Genomic DNA, 17804 nt, shown 5'->3' with positions numbered 1-17804 from the left:
AAATGAAGCCGCTTCGTGAATGTCTACCACACCATGATATATATCTGTCTCTCGCTGACCCGCCCCTACTGGACTTTTGTGAAAAAGAGCTTCATAGCTCATCGGATTCTTCCAGGATAAATATTCTGATGATCCTCACTTGGTTTATAACCCCCTCCCCCCAAAAATATAAATATGCGTCTCGCAGTGCACAATAGGGTTCGGGGTTTTTTCCCCCATAAGATTTCAATTTCGCTCCACGTGCTGTTAAGATGCAGTGCCTGAAGAAGCTCCCCAGACGTGGAGCGAAACGTCGGACATCGTGCCGAACAACGCGCTGCAAGAACCCGAGAACGCATCTTGCATGGGGAGCTAGACAAAAATGCTGTGCTCCGTCAGCTCCCACGTTATGGGCCTAGCACCCAAGACAAAGATCCCCCGTGTAGCCTTCACAGATTGTTGGGGCAAGTGCGGCTAGCGAGCACCTATGAAGGCCAGAACCGGCACAATCGGGGCTGGGTGGCCAGCAACACACACGGCCCGTTTTTGTCTCCCCAGTGGCGATATTTACACACTGCACCAGGTACTCATTTGAGGCTGAGTCGACCTAGGGGTGGCCCAGGACGGGTTTCGAATAACCATCACCGGTCTTGACCGTGAGCGGGAATCGAACTTGTTGTCGCCGGGTTGATAGTGCAGCTCGCTGACCGCCCCTACCACCGCCGTGCAGAGGGCTGTGGCGTTCGACAGCCCACTGGGGTTGACGCTCCTCGGAGCACCCACGGACCTCGTGTCAAGTGTCAATCAAATCCCAACCCTGCCGAGACCCCCCACCCTCCTCCCCTGATTGAGGTATCCAACGTCACCAAGTGAAACATAACCAGCCACTTTCCTTCGCTTTGCAAAAAGAAAAACTGATAGTTAATACATCATCATCACGGTGATCGGCCATGATCAATCCACTGCTGAATGGATGAAGGTCCTCCCTCCCTCTCCAAGCCATCGCCACCTCTCACCATCCTGTGATGTAATAATAATCCACCCGGCATCTACAGCACACCAGGGCCTACGAACAAAATTGGACCATGTGTTTTTGTTTGTGTGATACATTTTTTTAAAACCAATATATATATATTTTTAAATAAATATATTAGCATAGCAAGGATATGCACAGTGGGTATACAAAAGGTGCGAGAAATTAACACCGGAGATTAATTTTCGAGATTTCCTTCATTGCAAAATTATCAATTAACATCCTCGAATGGTGTTTTTCGCACAATCTAGCGAGTGATAGCGGCGGTGGAAGTAACGTGGGGTAGCAGCATGTTCCAATTGTCGAGAGTTCTCACTGAAGGTCTACGAAACACAACTGATATTGGACAGAGTTGTGCCTCGAATCAGGTTTCTTTACAAACACATCCACAGTTAATGCATTATCCATGTTTTTTTATTTCTACGCTGTGTCCTGCAGGCAGAAACACAAGCAAAAATAATGAAACCATTTGTCTGTGTACACAACCATTGGCTGTGTATACAATGTACTGTATTTGTTTAGGGTAAACACAGATGCCGAGAAGTGTGGGTGGGTGCGAGTTATCAGATCTCTGACGGCCTCATCGGAACCTGTTAACTGTCAGGCCACCTCTGTGTGCATCAGCCTTGCTCATGACTAACACTTGCACATCGTGATGTTTGTTATCGAATAAGGCACAGAAGATATAGATACAAATCACAAAGACAACACGGAGAAAGACGGAGCGTCAGACGCAGGGCCAAAGCCAGTTGCCGTCAAATATGCAGACAGCTGCGGAGACACAAATGGAGAGAGACAGGGAAAGATTCGGACACGGGGAGAGACAGTGGGAGATTCAGAACGAGGCGAAAGACAGAGAGAGCGAGAGAAACGGGGAGAGAGAGATATAATTAGGGGTGGAGAGAGAAGGGGAAACGTGGCAAAAGACAAACAGGGAGAGATGGAGAGAGAGAGAAAGAGTGGGAGTCGGACACGGAGAGTGACAGGAAGAGAGAGAGACATGGAAAGAATCGGACAGGGAGAGTTTTGGAGATGGAGACAGGGAAAGAGTCGAACTGGGAGAAAGACAGGGAGTAGTATTGGCGAATAGAGACAGCGGAAGAGTGAGCCAGCGAGAGAGTTGGACACAGCGACAGACATGGCGAGTGGTGGACACCGAGAAAGACAGAGAGAGAGAGAAAGAGTCGGACAGGGAGCTGCAGCGACAGAGCCATGAGCATCACCCCACCCACCCCGCCCCCCAGGCCCCCCCCCCCCACCCAGGCGACCCCCCACCCACCCCGCCCCCCAGCCCCACCCAGGCGACCCCCCACCCACCCTGCCCCCCCCACCCCAGGCCCCCCCGGCGCGGCTCGGCATGGTGTTTGTTGAACGCATTAACCCCACTGATCACTGACACCACCCGTCCCTTCACACCTTCGTCTTTTTAAGATCTAATTATGCGTTTTAATGAAAGTAGAGGCATTGCACCGATTTTAATGAACGAGACTATACGTTTCAATCGAAATAACGACACGGCTAAACTGGGCATTATTCTTATGGAATTATGACAATAACTCCGGTCCCATTTGGATGCTGTGCACGATACAGTTTACTATTCATCAGCCCCTTTGTTAGTTTACTGCTGGAACTCGGATCAGCACCAGTTGGCTATGTACGGTGCGAAAGAAGTTCAACATACATACGGATGAAGGCCTCCTCACGCTGTTACGATCATAGTCCGAATATACTTCACCGTGCTAGTCAGTGCACGTTTGTGATTTCGGGGGCCGAAGAGCGATTCAGATTTCACTCACTATCGATGTTAGCCATGGACTTCCGGCTCGCAGCGCAGTGCACTAATCACTGCACCACCGCTCCACCCAGGGTATTGGACGTACAGCATAGGGAAAAGTCTCCCCGATCACAAGGGCTTTGGGCTGTACCCAGCCCCGTCGGATCCCCTGAGCATGATGGAAATTCCGCATTGCCATGCTGAGGACTGTCCATCAATAGAATGCTTACAGTACTTTTGACCTCCCACACAGTACTAACTTTATCGACCCTGAAGGGACTATAGGCTGAGACGACCCCCAGACTGGAATTAGACAATGAATACCTTAAACTTGTGATTAAAGTCCAGCAGCATCTCATCAAGATTGCAAATATAATACTGCACTCACATTATATATAAAAAAAAAACACGTAACACGTGTAAAAATACCGGCCAAGTTAGAAAATGTATCAGACTCTCGAGCGTCAATGGCCAACTGGCGTCCCCAGAGCCATCCACGGCTCTTGAATCCACCGCACGCATCTGATATCGAAGGGGCACAACGTATTACAGTTACAAATAATATTTAATTAAAGTTGTGCGATAAGTTGTATGATATATTGTATATATACTCAGGGGTATTTTGTGGCTCTCGGTCTGTTACAAATTGGCCACCCCTGCTCTAGGCTATATGAAATCTACAACCGGGACCAAATTACATAGAACAGCGAACCCTGTAAAATTTTAATGTGAAAAGTGTTTCCGCTATACATGACACGATTGGCACAAACCTGACCCCTCCTTTTCCATCGATGCAGAAGGTAGCAGCAGCAGCAACAGCAGCATCAGCGCTTAATTAGAATCGAGGAATATTTTCTGCCCCTGCCTACCCCAATGTCCTGGACCCTGCACCTACAATGCCTTGACAACAGTTTTCTAGAGCTCAGCCCAGGACGGCTCCGGTTGAAATTGAACCCCGAGCAACATTAAATAACGAGTTGGTCACAACGTTGTTTCCCCCCCTAATTGTCCTGTTTATTTAATCCACCGTTGAATCTTCGACAAGGCTTGTCGAAGATTCATATAACTTGGGTCTTGTCGATATCACGTCTTAGAAAGGCCGAACCTTAACCTGGCTGTTTGACACGTGTGTAATGTTTTTTTGTAGATAAAAGTACGTTTCTTTGTTAATTAATTGATAAGCCAACTGGGCATTTATAATTAGGCAGTACACAGTATAAACATACATTAATAATGCTGCCCTCTAGTGGCGCGTATGTAATCTGTCATTTTCATTCGGGCACCTGAAGCAATATTTACCCTTTTATGAATGAACGTATGATTAGATAGTCCACAGTACATGTATCGAAGTCAGTGGCATGCCGTAGTATAGAATCTATGCCGCATGGCGTGCCCAAGTAGTTTTTACTCTTCTTTGGTTCTTTCGGTAAAGTCACGTAGAATGAGAATAAAATAATAAATTGATAAAATAAAATAACACAATAATATTCTCACGACGTTTCGGCCACAACACAAGCGGCCTTCATCAGGTGAAGGGAGCGAGACTGTCTGGTAGGACAGAAAGAACCAAAGAAGATGAATCATTGCAGTCACGAAAGCTTTAAATCGAAATTTAGTTTTTACTCATTTCTTAACTCCCCTGTTTGCCTTCTCAACAAGAACAACACGAAGACGAACAGCACATGAACCACTTATTGACTGCTCAATGCTCATCATCATCAGCATCGGCAGCAACCATTTGTAATCCACTGCTGGATGACGTCCTCCCTCCCCAATCTGCCGCCATCTCTCACGATCCAGCGAAATTAAAAAATAATCCATACTCTTTGGTTCTTTCGGTAAAGTCACGTAGTAGGTATAAAATAAAAGAAATCACGACGTTTCGGGCGCAACACAAGCGTCCGCTCGTGATTTATTCGATTTTATACCCACGTGACTTTACCGAAAGAACCAAAGAGTATGGAACACCTGCAGTCACGAAAGCTTTAAATCAAGATTGAATTATAATTCACCTAAATTCCAGCCACACGAGCTTGATTCCATCTGTTTGGAGCTGTCATCATGAATGATGAGATGAGAAATGGATGTGTCCGAGGACAGAGATTCAGGTTGCACTACCATGGAGGGAGCGTGGGAGGAGGGGCATATATGTGACCATACTTCACCACACTGGTCAATGCGGGTTGGTAAAAATACTCACCCGACACGTTTAAGAGATTCACCTACTTGTTCGATGCCTTATTTAACGTAATCTATAATACACATCACGGCTCTTCTCTATGTGAGTCTGGAGACTAGACCAGACACATTATACTCGAGTGACATTACGACGCTTAGGCATGGCGGGTAATACATCAAGTTTGGTCAAAGCTTTGGTGCCTCTCGAGTCTAAAATAACAAAAAATCACATTCCGGCCCACATGTTTCACGTAAGAGTAAGGTTATGGATTCTCCCTACCGACCCATTCACCATCCAGACGTGCCAACGGTCAGGAATCGAACTCAAGATGGTTGGGTTCGCAGCGCAGCGCGCTCAACACTGCGCCACACATTCAATAACAAGGAGATTAAATAATCGGGGACGGGGGGGGGGCTTTCGCTAATACCCACGGCCACCAAATGGTGTGACACGGCGATTTAACGAGAAGCTCGGTTTGCAGTGTCTAGCGCCAAGTCTGTTGCAACGGATGTCCATAGTCGTCGACACACGCGGTGCTATCGCCTTCAGAGAGACGGCCGTGAAAACCGTGAGTGCTTCTCGACTGGTTCGCACACTTTTGCCGTGGATCTATTACAGCATATATACATATTCTAAGTCACAGTCGTTGAGCACAGCCCCATAGGCCACGCAACAAACGGCGCTGCTGAAGGTGTAAATAGGTTGAGAGTTAACGCTGTTAAGTTTGTTTAATTTCCTGCCACGGCTAACATCAGCGGCGATTAAAATCGGTACTTGGACCTGCTTTACCACGACAGCAGCCGTGGTAAAGCAAGGCGAATCAAACAAAGTCCGTGAGCGAGTGACAGCTCTGTGCGCAGGGGAGATCTTCATCCAGCAGTGGATTGACAGAGTGAGCTGTGTTGTGGATCGTCATGAAGATGTCATCGTCTAGCCCCCCCTCCCCCCCTTTCTCCTGTCCGGTTAAACCGCGGGGTGGAAATTAGTCACGATTAGTCACGATTAGTCACGGCCTCCACAACACAAACTCGGCTTCCTTCACCGCCCGACCTCCCGCACGCCACGCTGACGAGACGCACAAAACCCGGACCAGATGTGCGAGACACTCACCCACTCACTCACCCACTCACTCACTTACTCACTCACCCACTCACTCACCCACTCACTCACTTACTCACTCACTCACTTACTCACTCACCCACTCACTCACTCACTTACTCACCCACTCACTCACTTACTCACTCACTCACCCACTCACTCACCCACTCACTCACTCACTCACCCACTCACTCACTCACCCACTCACTCACCCACTCACTCACCCACTCACTCACCCACTCACTCACCCACTCACTCACTTACTCACTCACCCACTCACTCACTCACCCACTCACTCACTCACCCACTCACTCACTCACTCACCCACTCACCCACTCACTCACTCACCCACTCACCCACTCACTCACCCACTCACTCACCCACTCACTCACTTACTCACTCACTCACCCACTCACCCACTCACTCACCCACTCACTCACTCACCCACTCACCCACTCACTCACCCACTCACTCACCCACTCACTCACTTACTCACTCACTCACCCACTCACCCACTCACTCACTCACTCACCCACTCACTCACCCACTCACTCACTTACTCACTCACTCATCCACTCACCCACTCACTCACTCACCCACTCACTCACCCACTCACTCACTTACTCACTCACCCACTCACCCACTCATGTACTCACTCACTTACTCACTCACCCACTCACTCACCCACTCACTCACACACTCACTCACCCACTCACTCACTTACTCACTCACTCACCCACTCACTCACTCACCCACTCACTCACTTACTCACCCACCCACTCACTCACCCACTCACTCACTTACTCACTCACCAACTCACCCACTCACTCACCCACTCACTCACCCACTCACTCACCCACTCACCCACTCACTCACCTACTCACCCCCTCACCCACCCACTCACTCACCCACTCACTCACTTACTCACTCACCCACCCACTCACTCACTTACTCACCCACTCACTCACCCACTCACTCACTTACTCACTCACCCACTCACTCACCCACCCACTCACTCACCCACTCACCCACCTACTCACTCACCCACTCACTCACCCACTCACTCACCCACCTACTCACTCACTCACCCACCCACCCACTCACTCACTCACCCACTCACCCACCTACTCACTCACCCACCCACCCACTCACTCACTCACACACACACCCACTCACTCACTCACCCACTCACCCACTCACTCACTCACCCACTCACTCACCCACTCACTCACTTACTCACTCACCCACTCACCCACTCATGTACTCACTCACTTACTCACTCACCCACTCACTCACCCACTCACTCACACACTCACTCACCCACTCACTCACTTACTCACTCACTCACCCACTCACTCACTCACCCACTCACTCACTTACTCACCCACCCACTCACTCACCCACTCACTCACTTACTCACTCACCAACTCACCCACTCACTCACCCACTCACTCACCCACTCACTCACCCACTCACCCACTCACTCACCTACTCACCCCCTCACCCACCCACTCACTCACCCACTCACTCACTTACTCACTCACCCACCCACTCACTCACTTACTCACCCACTCACTCACCCACTCACTCACTTACTCACTCACCCACTCACTCACCCACCCACTCACTCACCCACTCACCCACCTACTCACTCACCCACTCACTCACCCACTCACTCACCCACCTACTCACTCACTCACCCACCCACCCACTCACTCACTCACCCACTCACCCACCTACTCACTCACTCACCCACCCACCCACTCACTCACTCACACACACACCCACTCACTCACTCACCCACTCACTCACTACTCACTCACCCACTCACCCACCTACTCACTCACCCACCCACTCACTCACTCACCCACTCACTCACTCACTCACTTACTCACACACTCACACACCCACTCACTCACTCACCCACTCACGTACCCACCTACTCACTTACTCACTCACTCACCCACTCACTCACTCATCCACCCACTCACTCACTCACCCACTCACTCACCCACACACCCACTCACTTATTCACCCACTCACCCACTCACTCACACACCCACTCACTTACTCACCCACTCACTCACTCACTCACCCACTCACCCACCTACTCACTCACCCACCCACTCACTCACACACACACCCACTCACTCACTCACCCACTCACCCACTCACTCACTCACTCACCCACTCACTCACCCATTCACTCACTCACCCACCCACCCACTCACTCACTCACCCACTCACCCACCTACTCACTCACCCACCCACTCACTCACACACACACCCACTCACTCACCCACTCACTCACCCACTCACACACTCACTCACTCATTCACCCACCCACTCACCCACTCACTCACTCACTCACCCACCCACTCACTCACTCACCCACTCACTCACTCACCCACTCGCTCACTCACTCACTCACACACCCACTCACTTACTCACCCACTCACTCACACACACACCCACTCACTTACTCATCCACTCACTCACTCACCCACTCACCCACCTACTCACTCACCCACTCACTCACACACACACCCACTCACTCACTCACCCACTCACTCACTCACCCACTCACTCACTCACCCACCCACCCACTCACTCACTCACCCACTCACCCACCTACTCACTCACCCACTCACTCACACACACACCCACTCACTCACTCACCCACTCACTCACCCACCCACTCACTTACTCACTCACTCACACACCCACTCACTCACTCACCCACTCACTCACTCACCCACTCACTCACTCACCCACTCACTCACTCACTCACCCACTCACCCACCTACTCACTCACCCACTCACTCACACACACACCCACTCACTCACTCACTCACCCACTCACTCACCCACCCACTCACTTACTCACTCACTCACACACCCACTCACTCACCCACTCACTCACTCACCCACCCACTCACTCACTCACCCACTCACTCACTCACCCACTAACTCACTCACCCACTCACCCACTACTCACTCACCCACTCACTCACTCACCTACCCACTCACTCACTCACCCACTCACTCACTCACCCACACACTCACCCACTCCCGAACGGGCAGGCGGGCGGGCGATCTGGCGCTTTCCCACGCCGAGGGGGAGCGGATCATCGGGAGGGGGTGGCAGGGTGAGTGATGTGGTCGTGGGTAGGTCTGGGGGTTTTGGGGGTGTGGGTGGGGGGCTCTCGTACCTTCAGCGCAGTAGGGCCCCCTCCAGCCCGGTAGACACACCTTCTGGCCCGTGTCTCCGCACGTGAAGTGCCCGAAGGCGTCGTCCCGGGCGCGACAGATAGCGGAGCAGCTCTCTCCGTAGTAGTTCTCGGCGCACACGACCCGGTAGGAGTAGCGCAGCGCGGCGTGGCGCGCCACGTGCGTGTCCTGGGACCAGTCATCGCCCGCGCTCAGGTGGCGCTGCGTGGCCAGGCGGCTGACGAGGCGCGCCGGGTCATCTGCGGATTGGCCAGCGGAATTACAAATTGCCCGAGCGATTAAGCACGGGGGTGGGGGGCAGGCGAAGACACGAGTTGGGCCCCCCCCCCCCTTTGACAAACACTACGAGAGACGAATTAAATATTGGTGCCCCTCCTGACCGATTGACGCACCCCCACCGGAGCTGATAATGTCGCCGTTACTACGCCAAGAGATCTAATGGATAGAGACGTTACCGGGTGTCCGTAAAGGTGAAAAGGCGTAGGTCTGCAATTACTTGATCGTGTCACTGCTAGTATAAATAATAGCCTCTGCTGGAGACAGTCTGTAGAGGGCACCTCTAGTCTCAAGGGTATTTTGCTCACTATTCCACATCTTGGAAGAGGTCGGAGTATCGTATTTCGCATGAGTAAAAATACACGTTTGAAACTAATTTTAAGGTGTGAAATTTAGATATCGGTGGAGCCGCGGCGCGGTGGTTAGTGCGGTCACATCAATGCCGCGTGACATCTACACCGGTCAAATCCACCACCACCCACCGCTAACCCCCCCGCCTTACCCCCCCCCCCCCCCGCAATGACCAGCGTGGTGAGTATTGTTGTCAAACAACCTCGATCACGGTGGGGAGCCCTTAATTGAGCAGAGTCCATTGTCAAAGGGGCTGGAACAATGTAGTTATGAATCACACACACACACACAGTATAATTAAATTGCGCGCAGTTTAAATTCCACGTAATTTAGAGAACGCTGCCCGCCTCTGTGGGTGCAGACGGTCACGTTGCCCGCGTCCTTCCGAGTGCACGCACGCTGCGTGTTTACTGCGTCCTCGTCCTGCACGCATCTTTACCGTCCAGTGGCCCGTGCTGACATCTCGGGGCATCATTGACGCTCCCTCAATGCAGCCCCACGCTGGGGGGTCTGGCGGGGGGGGGCGCGCTGGCACGCGTGTGTGTGTGTGTGTATCTGTGTGATTAACTCGGTAACAGGAGCAGGCTTATAGTGTGTCCTCCCTCACCACCCACCCAACCACCCACCCACCCCCCTGGCAGTTCAATTGGTATCTGCACGGCCCCCTCAAATGTTGCGAAAACCGTGAGGGTCAATGGACTCGGTGCACGGTTTCACTGTGGGCCACGAACGCCCTCCTCCACCGCGCAGTTCGACCTTCCGCATAGATGTTCGCGGTTGTTGCTGTTGTAGATCATCCCGATGTGTTTTCGGCTTGTACCGTGGATGTGTGGGATACAGCGAATGCAATTGGGATGAGTATTTTAACGTTTGATATCGTCGTCATCGTCGTCGTCATCTTTGCAATGTGCTCGTTTTCTCCATACAAGTGCCGCAAGGCACGAGATAGAGGAACAAAAGCATGCACAGCACTCCCCCCACCGTTTGTCAAGCTACTGCTGAATGAGGGTCTCCCCGCACCACGGGCGAGTCGTGGAGGTTATTTGACCGTGCGTGCCGCCGGTGCTGCGATGCGGCGTGGAGGAAGCTCTCGGTGCGTGCAGAGAGAGAGAGAAAGAGAGAGAGAGAAAGAGAGAGAGAGGGAGGGGAGTCGGACATCGGTGCTGAGCGGCACAGCCCGCGAACACGTGCGGAGCGCGACCTTCATTCAGGGCGCTCCGCAGCGGAGGCCGCGGGGTGACGCAACGCGCGCGGCGCGGGCCCAACTCAGCGGCGACGGCGCCGCGTGGGGCCCCCCACCCCCCCCACCTGTGGTGAGGTCCCCGTCGGCCTCCGCGTGCCAAGCGTCGATGATGAGCGAGAAGGTTCCCTGCAGAACACCACGGGGGGGGGGGGGGGGGTGAGGTGAGGCGCGCGCGATGGAGGTGAAGGGGGTCTGGGTGCGGTGAGTGCGGTGAGTGCGTGATTTTCGCAAGCATCTGTCCTCGCCGCCGCACGTCACCCTCTTGTTGTTGTTTAGCTCTGTTGTGGGTAAGTCGTCACGCACTTGCACGCGCCCGATGATTGCTAAACGCGTGCTGCGTGGCGTGCGTGCGCAGACAGCGCTGATTCATAATTACGACGGAGATCGTGTTGTGTGAGCGCGTGCACGCCTGCGCGCGTGTCCGCGCGTGTGTCCGTGCGTATCGAATTTTAGTGAGCGCCGATACGTGTTTAACAACGATCGGGCACGTGCAGCGCGTAACGACTCATCCTTTGTATCTGTGGCAGGTTGGAAAACGGAATAACGAGCGCGAGATGGACGCCTACCGGCCACGTGAAGCTGAAGGGGAAGCGGATGGGATTTTGGAAGCGGTCCGAATCGCGCACGGCGAATGAGTTGAGACCCAGCACCGGGGTGACGACACTGCCGTAGGTGCAGGGCGGATCGGGCATGATGCTGGCTTGATAGTGCTTGAGGCAGACCGAGAAGAAGGTCATGCACTCCGCGCTCGCCCCACACGAGGCGCCATCCAGGAGGAGTCCCTGATCATTCGTGAACTCCTGCAGCCTCAGCTCAAAGATCCCAGCGCACGCAGCCTGCGCGCGAAACGTCGGATCACGACCGAGACGGAGAGACGACGGTGGGGGGTTGACATGCCAGACGTGATGCGAGACGGAGCTTGAGACCAGCCCCGGGGCGGGAGGCTGATCCCTCGGTCCCCTGCTGTAAAGCTCAAACACGTTTCTATTTTCGTAGTAATGTCAAAAAATACTGGCATAATATTGAACACCGGTGGCGATTTTTTTCTTCTTCTTCTAAGTTCGCCAGCTGTGATAACGACTGTGTCCCACCACACGCACTTTTAATGATCGCTCACACAACCGACTGATCTGCTGCGGTATTCGCTTTAATTTGCCAGCTTCGCTTGTTCCAACAAACCGTCTGCAATAGTTGGAGTGGCCTCGATCAAATCCCCCCATAACGAGTGGGACAGGGATCGCAACCTCTCCTCATTCACAACGAGGGCGAGAGCTCGATCAGAACGCATCAGAGGTCATACCAAATACCCGTGATGTGTAGCGTGTAACATGTGCTTAAAGTTTAACGTTGACTGTGTCCCCCCCCCACACACACATTTTAAACAAGATCACGCTACAGGGTTGCATTGCAGATGAACACCACCGAGTGGGGGTGAATAGAGCAGAGTGAGCGATGCGATGGAGCGTGAGGATTTGAGAGAGAGAGAGAGAGACAGAGAGAGAGACGCGCCGCTACCTGCTGCAGCAGTAGCATGGGGAAGATGACGAAGGAGACGATCCACAGTCGCAGCACAGCCTCCGGTAACACATCCATGACGCGACCGCGCTCTGCGCTGCCTCTGTAAGCCAATGCCGCCTGTGTCATCCGGCGGAGCCGCCGGGCGCGTTGAGCGTGGCTCACAAGGCACCACCCTCCCGGTGGGGCAGGAGCAGCCAAGGCGCTCAGCGGACGGCTCGGTGATTTGATGAGTCAGGCTGGCCGCTGCTCGGTACAAGCCAGGCTGCCGTCACGATGATGACGGGAGTAGAAGAGGAGGAGGAGGAGGACGACGCGTGGATGAGGAGGAGTGAGGGAGGGAGGGAGGGAAGGGACACGCGCGCGCTCGTGGTGCTGTGATGACAGCGCTCAGCTCACAGCAGCACGTGTGCGTGCGTGCGTGAGCTCGCTGTGAGCCCTGCCCCGCGACCCCCCCCACGCTTTAAGAGGCAGTGGCTCCGCGTTCAGCCCAATCACTGCGGGGAGGCCGGTCCGCGTGGTCACTCCTCCTCATCCTCCACGCCGCCAGCTGACGCCATACGCCACCACCACCACCAATAACCACCGCCGCTGTTAGCGCAGTGGCGTCTGAATTAAATAACTGGCGGTAGGTGTCGACAGATGTGCGGGGCTATCATAACAGCTAGAAGAGTGGTGGGAATCTTCATCCCTTGCTCCCCCCCCCCCCACTCCTCCTTCTCGCCCCCCCCCCCGTGGTGTTCAATCTGCATTAATTCTCGAGCAAACACAGGCGGACTTAGCGAGCGGCAGGGAGGGGAAGCAGGCTGCGCCGTCTGCCGTGCGAGATAGCGCACCACTCTCCGACGGGACGCGGCCGAGCGCCTCATTATTGCCTCTTGTTGCAAGTCGCCATCATCATCATCATCATCCCTCAGCCATGGTCGATCCACTGTTGAATGAAGTGCCTCCTCCGAGCCGCCGCCATCCACGACGAGCCTGCGATGCAACAATCCACCGAGCTGATTTGACCCCTCAATCTCTCCCCGACGGACTTCCTCTCGGACTCGTTCCGTCCCTAGGCAGCCACCCCCGCCACTATTCTTGACAATCGTCCATCATCATCATCCTTTCGAGCGACGTGCCCTGACCAAGCCCACTTACTTTGCTTAACGGTTTGAATGATAGCATTAACCTTCCGCAATGTTGCGTGGATGTGGTTGGTGGGTTACTACATCGCATTATAGTTTGTAGTGGCGGTTGCATGTGGAGGCCTTCATCCAGCAGTGGATTAACCATGGCTGATGATGATGAGTTGCGGGCTCTGATGGCACCATGCCTTCGCTGTCCGTGGTGCTGCTCACACGTGCACTGATCAGCGGTGGCAAAATCCATTGTTGTACTGTACTCTGTATGCTCCCACGTATTTGATCCCCTTCCTCCCCCGACTGCCACTGACCACCAGCGTGATGAAGTTTAGTCAAATAACCGTCACGACCCGTACCGTTTTGGGAGGCTCTCATCCAGCAGTAGCTTGACAAAGGGGCTGCACTTTTCCAAAGTGTTCCGTCTGGTGGCTTGGCGAGGCTTCTTTATCGACAATGATCAAAATTGTCGCGATGATAACGAGAATGAAACGTGTTAATATTCATCCCACACATTCGGTGTAGGTGGAAATTCCATTTGAGAGTCAAACGCACATTTAATTAAAACTGTTCATAATAATAAAGCTCTTAAATGTGAGTGTGAATTTAATGTGTGTTTGGCTTCGCGAACGTGATTACATTAAACGAGTGCCCTCTATTTCGTCTTCATCGGTACACTCTTCTTTGTGCAAAGTTTTACATGGTATTGTCCAGTACTTCACTTTCCCCCCCAAAATATTTCGGGCCCCTCAACGTCCAATTCCCCGGACACCACCCACCACCCCCCACCCACCACCACCCACCCACCACCCTCAGGGGATATTTTCGAGAGCTCATCCCCGGATAGCTCCATCTGAAATTAGGCCCCGTTCTTGTTGTTGTTTGTATCTAGGACTCTAAAATTACGTCTGCAGGATGCTGCGGTAGTATAATGGTTACCAACGCTGTACTTGCGATCCAGAGGTCGCCGTCTTGATCTCTTGACGCGCCACTTGAAGCAACGAGCAGCTTCCTGAAATACCCTCGCCTCGGACCACCAAGCAGTAGCAACGGGTACAGCGTACATCGGTTTCGTTCAAGGCGTCTGACCAAGTGGAAGAATTGGCCACAGATGTTCTCTAAATGTCCCTGTGCTGGAGGGGGCTTCTGCCAACGGTGCACTTTTTCGACAATACAGTGTTGGAAAAGTAAAGTGAATGAAATCCATCCTATTTTTAAACTTTTCCTCCTGTCACACGAAACGCATTTTTGTTCCAACGATGCTGTTAAGCCTTCTTGGGAGGGACTTAGGTCAAGCCATTACACAGCCAATTCAGGACATGTGCTTTCACATTTTCATCACTTTACATTATACACGCTTCACATCGAGTTGTTTTTTACTTTTTGCACCACTCAGAATTCTGTGGATAGTAGTGGTAATAATGGGGGTAACGTAGATGATGTTTTTTTTCATTCGTTTACTATTATCATGAACAGCATTTACTATTACTTCCACTATTTTTTTATTTTACCAGGTAAGACCAGAAGCGACCCGGCCACAAATAATAACTCGGCGAAGTGACTTCTTACGTGGAAATCTATTGCAGCCAAATACTCTAAACGCAATGTTTCTAAAAAACCGGAGGAATCGGTGGTTATTCCACGCGACCACGGGGAGAAAGACACCGCAAACTTCAAATATACAGCAGGTGTCAGCGTAGGGGTCGAACCCACGACCTCCTGCATAACAGGCGCCAAAAATGCGCTGTTAACATCGATAGTAGTGATGATAATGATGGAGGTGTGATGGTGATATTAATTGTAATAGACCGAAAACACGTTTCCAAATATATTTCCGCAATTTGTTTCAGGAGATTCATTCATATTCGTGTTGAATTATGAAAGTCTCCTTAAAAAATGTATAACACCGCAGATAAATCAAACATTGTAAAAAAATTATGTATGAATGAAAATTAACGATGTTATGCTATGGATTAACGCTGCAATATTATGTAATATGTTAAGAAAACGTCACCTTTGGTAAATGCGTAGAGCAATGTAATGTATGGTCTAAGCCTATCATCATCGCCTCTCCACCATCTTCTTTACAGTCGTCATCCCTGCCAATCCTATTACAGTACAGTACAATAGTAACCATCATCAGTATCACCACCACTAATGCAACAGCATCTACACTATAATAACCATCTCCCCCACCATCAACAGTACAGTACAATAGTAACCATCATCAGTATCACCACCACTAATGCAACATCATCTACACTATAATAACCATCTCCCCCACCATCAACAGTACAGTACAATAGTAACCATCATCAGTATCACCACCACTAATGCAACATCATCTACACTATAATAACCATCTCCCCCACCATCAACAGTACAGTACAATAGTAACCATCATCAGTATCACCACCACTAATGCAACATCATCTACACGCTAATCACCCTCTCCCCCACCATCAACATTATCAGCATCGCTCTGGGGCAACGGACACTAAACATGTGTGCGGTGGAAGGCCAGAGAAACCAATAAAACAATGTTTGTTAAATGTAACTCAATATGTATGGTAGGGTTGGCCAAGCTCCAGCTCTGAGGGCCTCCAGAGCCAAAGCAGCTTTCCAATGTTCTGTGTTGTGCTCCGAATCTGAAGCAGAGATGGAGCTGAGGTCACTGGAGCTCTCGGATGCCTGGAGCCCAGAGCTGAGAGTTCGAGAGAATGGTTCCTTTATTTCCTGCCTCCACGGTCACATCAACAAAGCCCAACTGACTTCAGTTAAAGTAGTGTTTTTTTTAAACCCTAATATTTATAGTCAATTTGAAAATGAAAGGGATGCAGAGATACTGTGCCTCGACACTTTTATCATTTCTAGGCCTTGAATGTTGTCATTCCCTGTATGCTGGACTACATTATACTCCCAAACTCGTCTCCAACTAGGGCATCATGCAGCTGCTCGAGATTTGACAGGCAAGGCCCGTTGGGAGCATATCTCTCCGTCGAGAGCGCATCTTCGCTATCGGTCCACTTCCGAGCTGTATTTAACATCCTTCTGGTAACGTACAGACAGGACTTCAAGTGGCATTGCTTGCCCCCTTCTCGAGAACTATTGTCTTGCCGAGTGTGTTAGATCTACAGCACAGAGCTACCTCATAGTTCCTCACTCCCAACGCGTGACTTTGGGCAGGCGTTCCTTTAGCAGTCTGGCTGCAACTTTCAGGAACCATCTCAACATCAGAGGAGCTGATAGTTTAGGTTAATGTAAACATTGAAATACTTGCGGTCAGCGAGGTATTTGTTTTAACCGCGTTATACCTTTCGTCATAATCCTTATTCGGCACGAGGGCATCCAGCAGCTAAAACTTTGCAAAACACATGCGGCACAGTGGTGAACTCAGGTGATGAATCTAACATGCACACCGACATATTTAATTAGACCTTTGCTTTGATCTTCTGCCATAAGGACCCAGAGTCCATTTGGATTACCACGAGCACCATTGGGATGTCACGAATATCGTTGGTGAATGATAACTGTTGTTTCCGATGTAAGATTGATGTGGGTACAAGAATACTAGATTATATCGACGGTGAGCAAGCTCACACTTGCAACCAAAGGGTCACACTGCATGTATATACATCGATCGGAAACCATGTTCTTCAGCACTGGTTGCTCTCTATGGTAATGGTCATGCATCGTCAGCTGAAAGAGCAGGAGATGTGAGTGGTCAATTGAGTGCATCAACACACAGCAGTAGTCCATGTGTAGAGGTGTTAACTACTCACTGTTCGGTAACCTCCATTGCCACTGTGTATCAAAGGGGCAGTGCAGCGTTACCTCTGTGAACATAACGGTTGGGGTCAGACGAGGTGAAGTGGATGTAGCCACAGTTTGGTAAGAACCAATCAGACAGTTCCACGTGGGAATGTGGGATTGGTTCGACCTGGCCACAACGGGTATAAGAAGGGTGACCGCGCAGAGCGCGGGGAGTTCTCTCCCTACAC

General features: G+C 51.5%; 1 protein-coding gene across 1 annotated transcript in view; it reads right to left on the bottom strand.

Annotated features, from left to right (window-relative positions):
* The window catches only part of LOC116939361 (delta-like protein 1), a 32215-nt gene extending 19088 nt beyond the window's left edge, over nucleotides 1–13127 (bottom strand). The window contains exons 1-4 of the mRNA XM_032947605.2: nucleotides 12680–13127; nucleotides 11731–12000; nucleotides 11230–11290; nucleotides 9276–9533 (exon numbers count right to left, since the gene is read on the bottom strand). Of these exons, the coding sequence (XP_032803496.2) occupies nucleotides 9276–9533; nucleotides 11230–11290; nucleotides 11731–12000; nucleotides 12680–12808 (718 nt within the window). The 5' untranslated portion in view covers nucleotides 12809–13127. The remainder of the gene's footprint in view (nucleotides 1–9275; nucleotides 9534–11229; nucleotides 11291–11730; nucleotides 12001–12679) is intronic.
* Between the last annotated feature and the right edge of the window lie 4677 nt (nucleotides 13128–17804).

The sequence above is a fragment of the Petromyzon marinus genome, chromosome 6 (genome assembly GCF_048934315.1).
Source record: "Petromyzon marinus isolate PM22_M1 ecotype Great Lakes invasive population chromosome 6, UKy_Petmar_22M1.pri1.0, whole genome shotgun sequence".
Lineage (NCBI taxonomy): Eukaryota > Metazoa > Chordata > Hyperoartia > Petromyzontiformes > Petromyzontidae > Petromyzon > Petromyzon marinus.
Note: the sequence above shows the minus strand (reverse complement) of the source record. Positions and strands in the feature narration are given on the sequence as shown.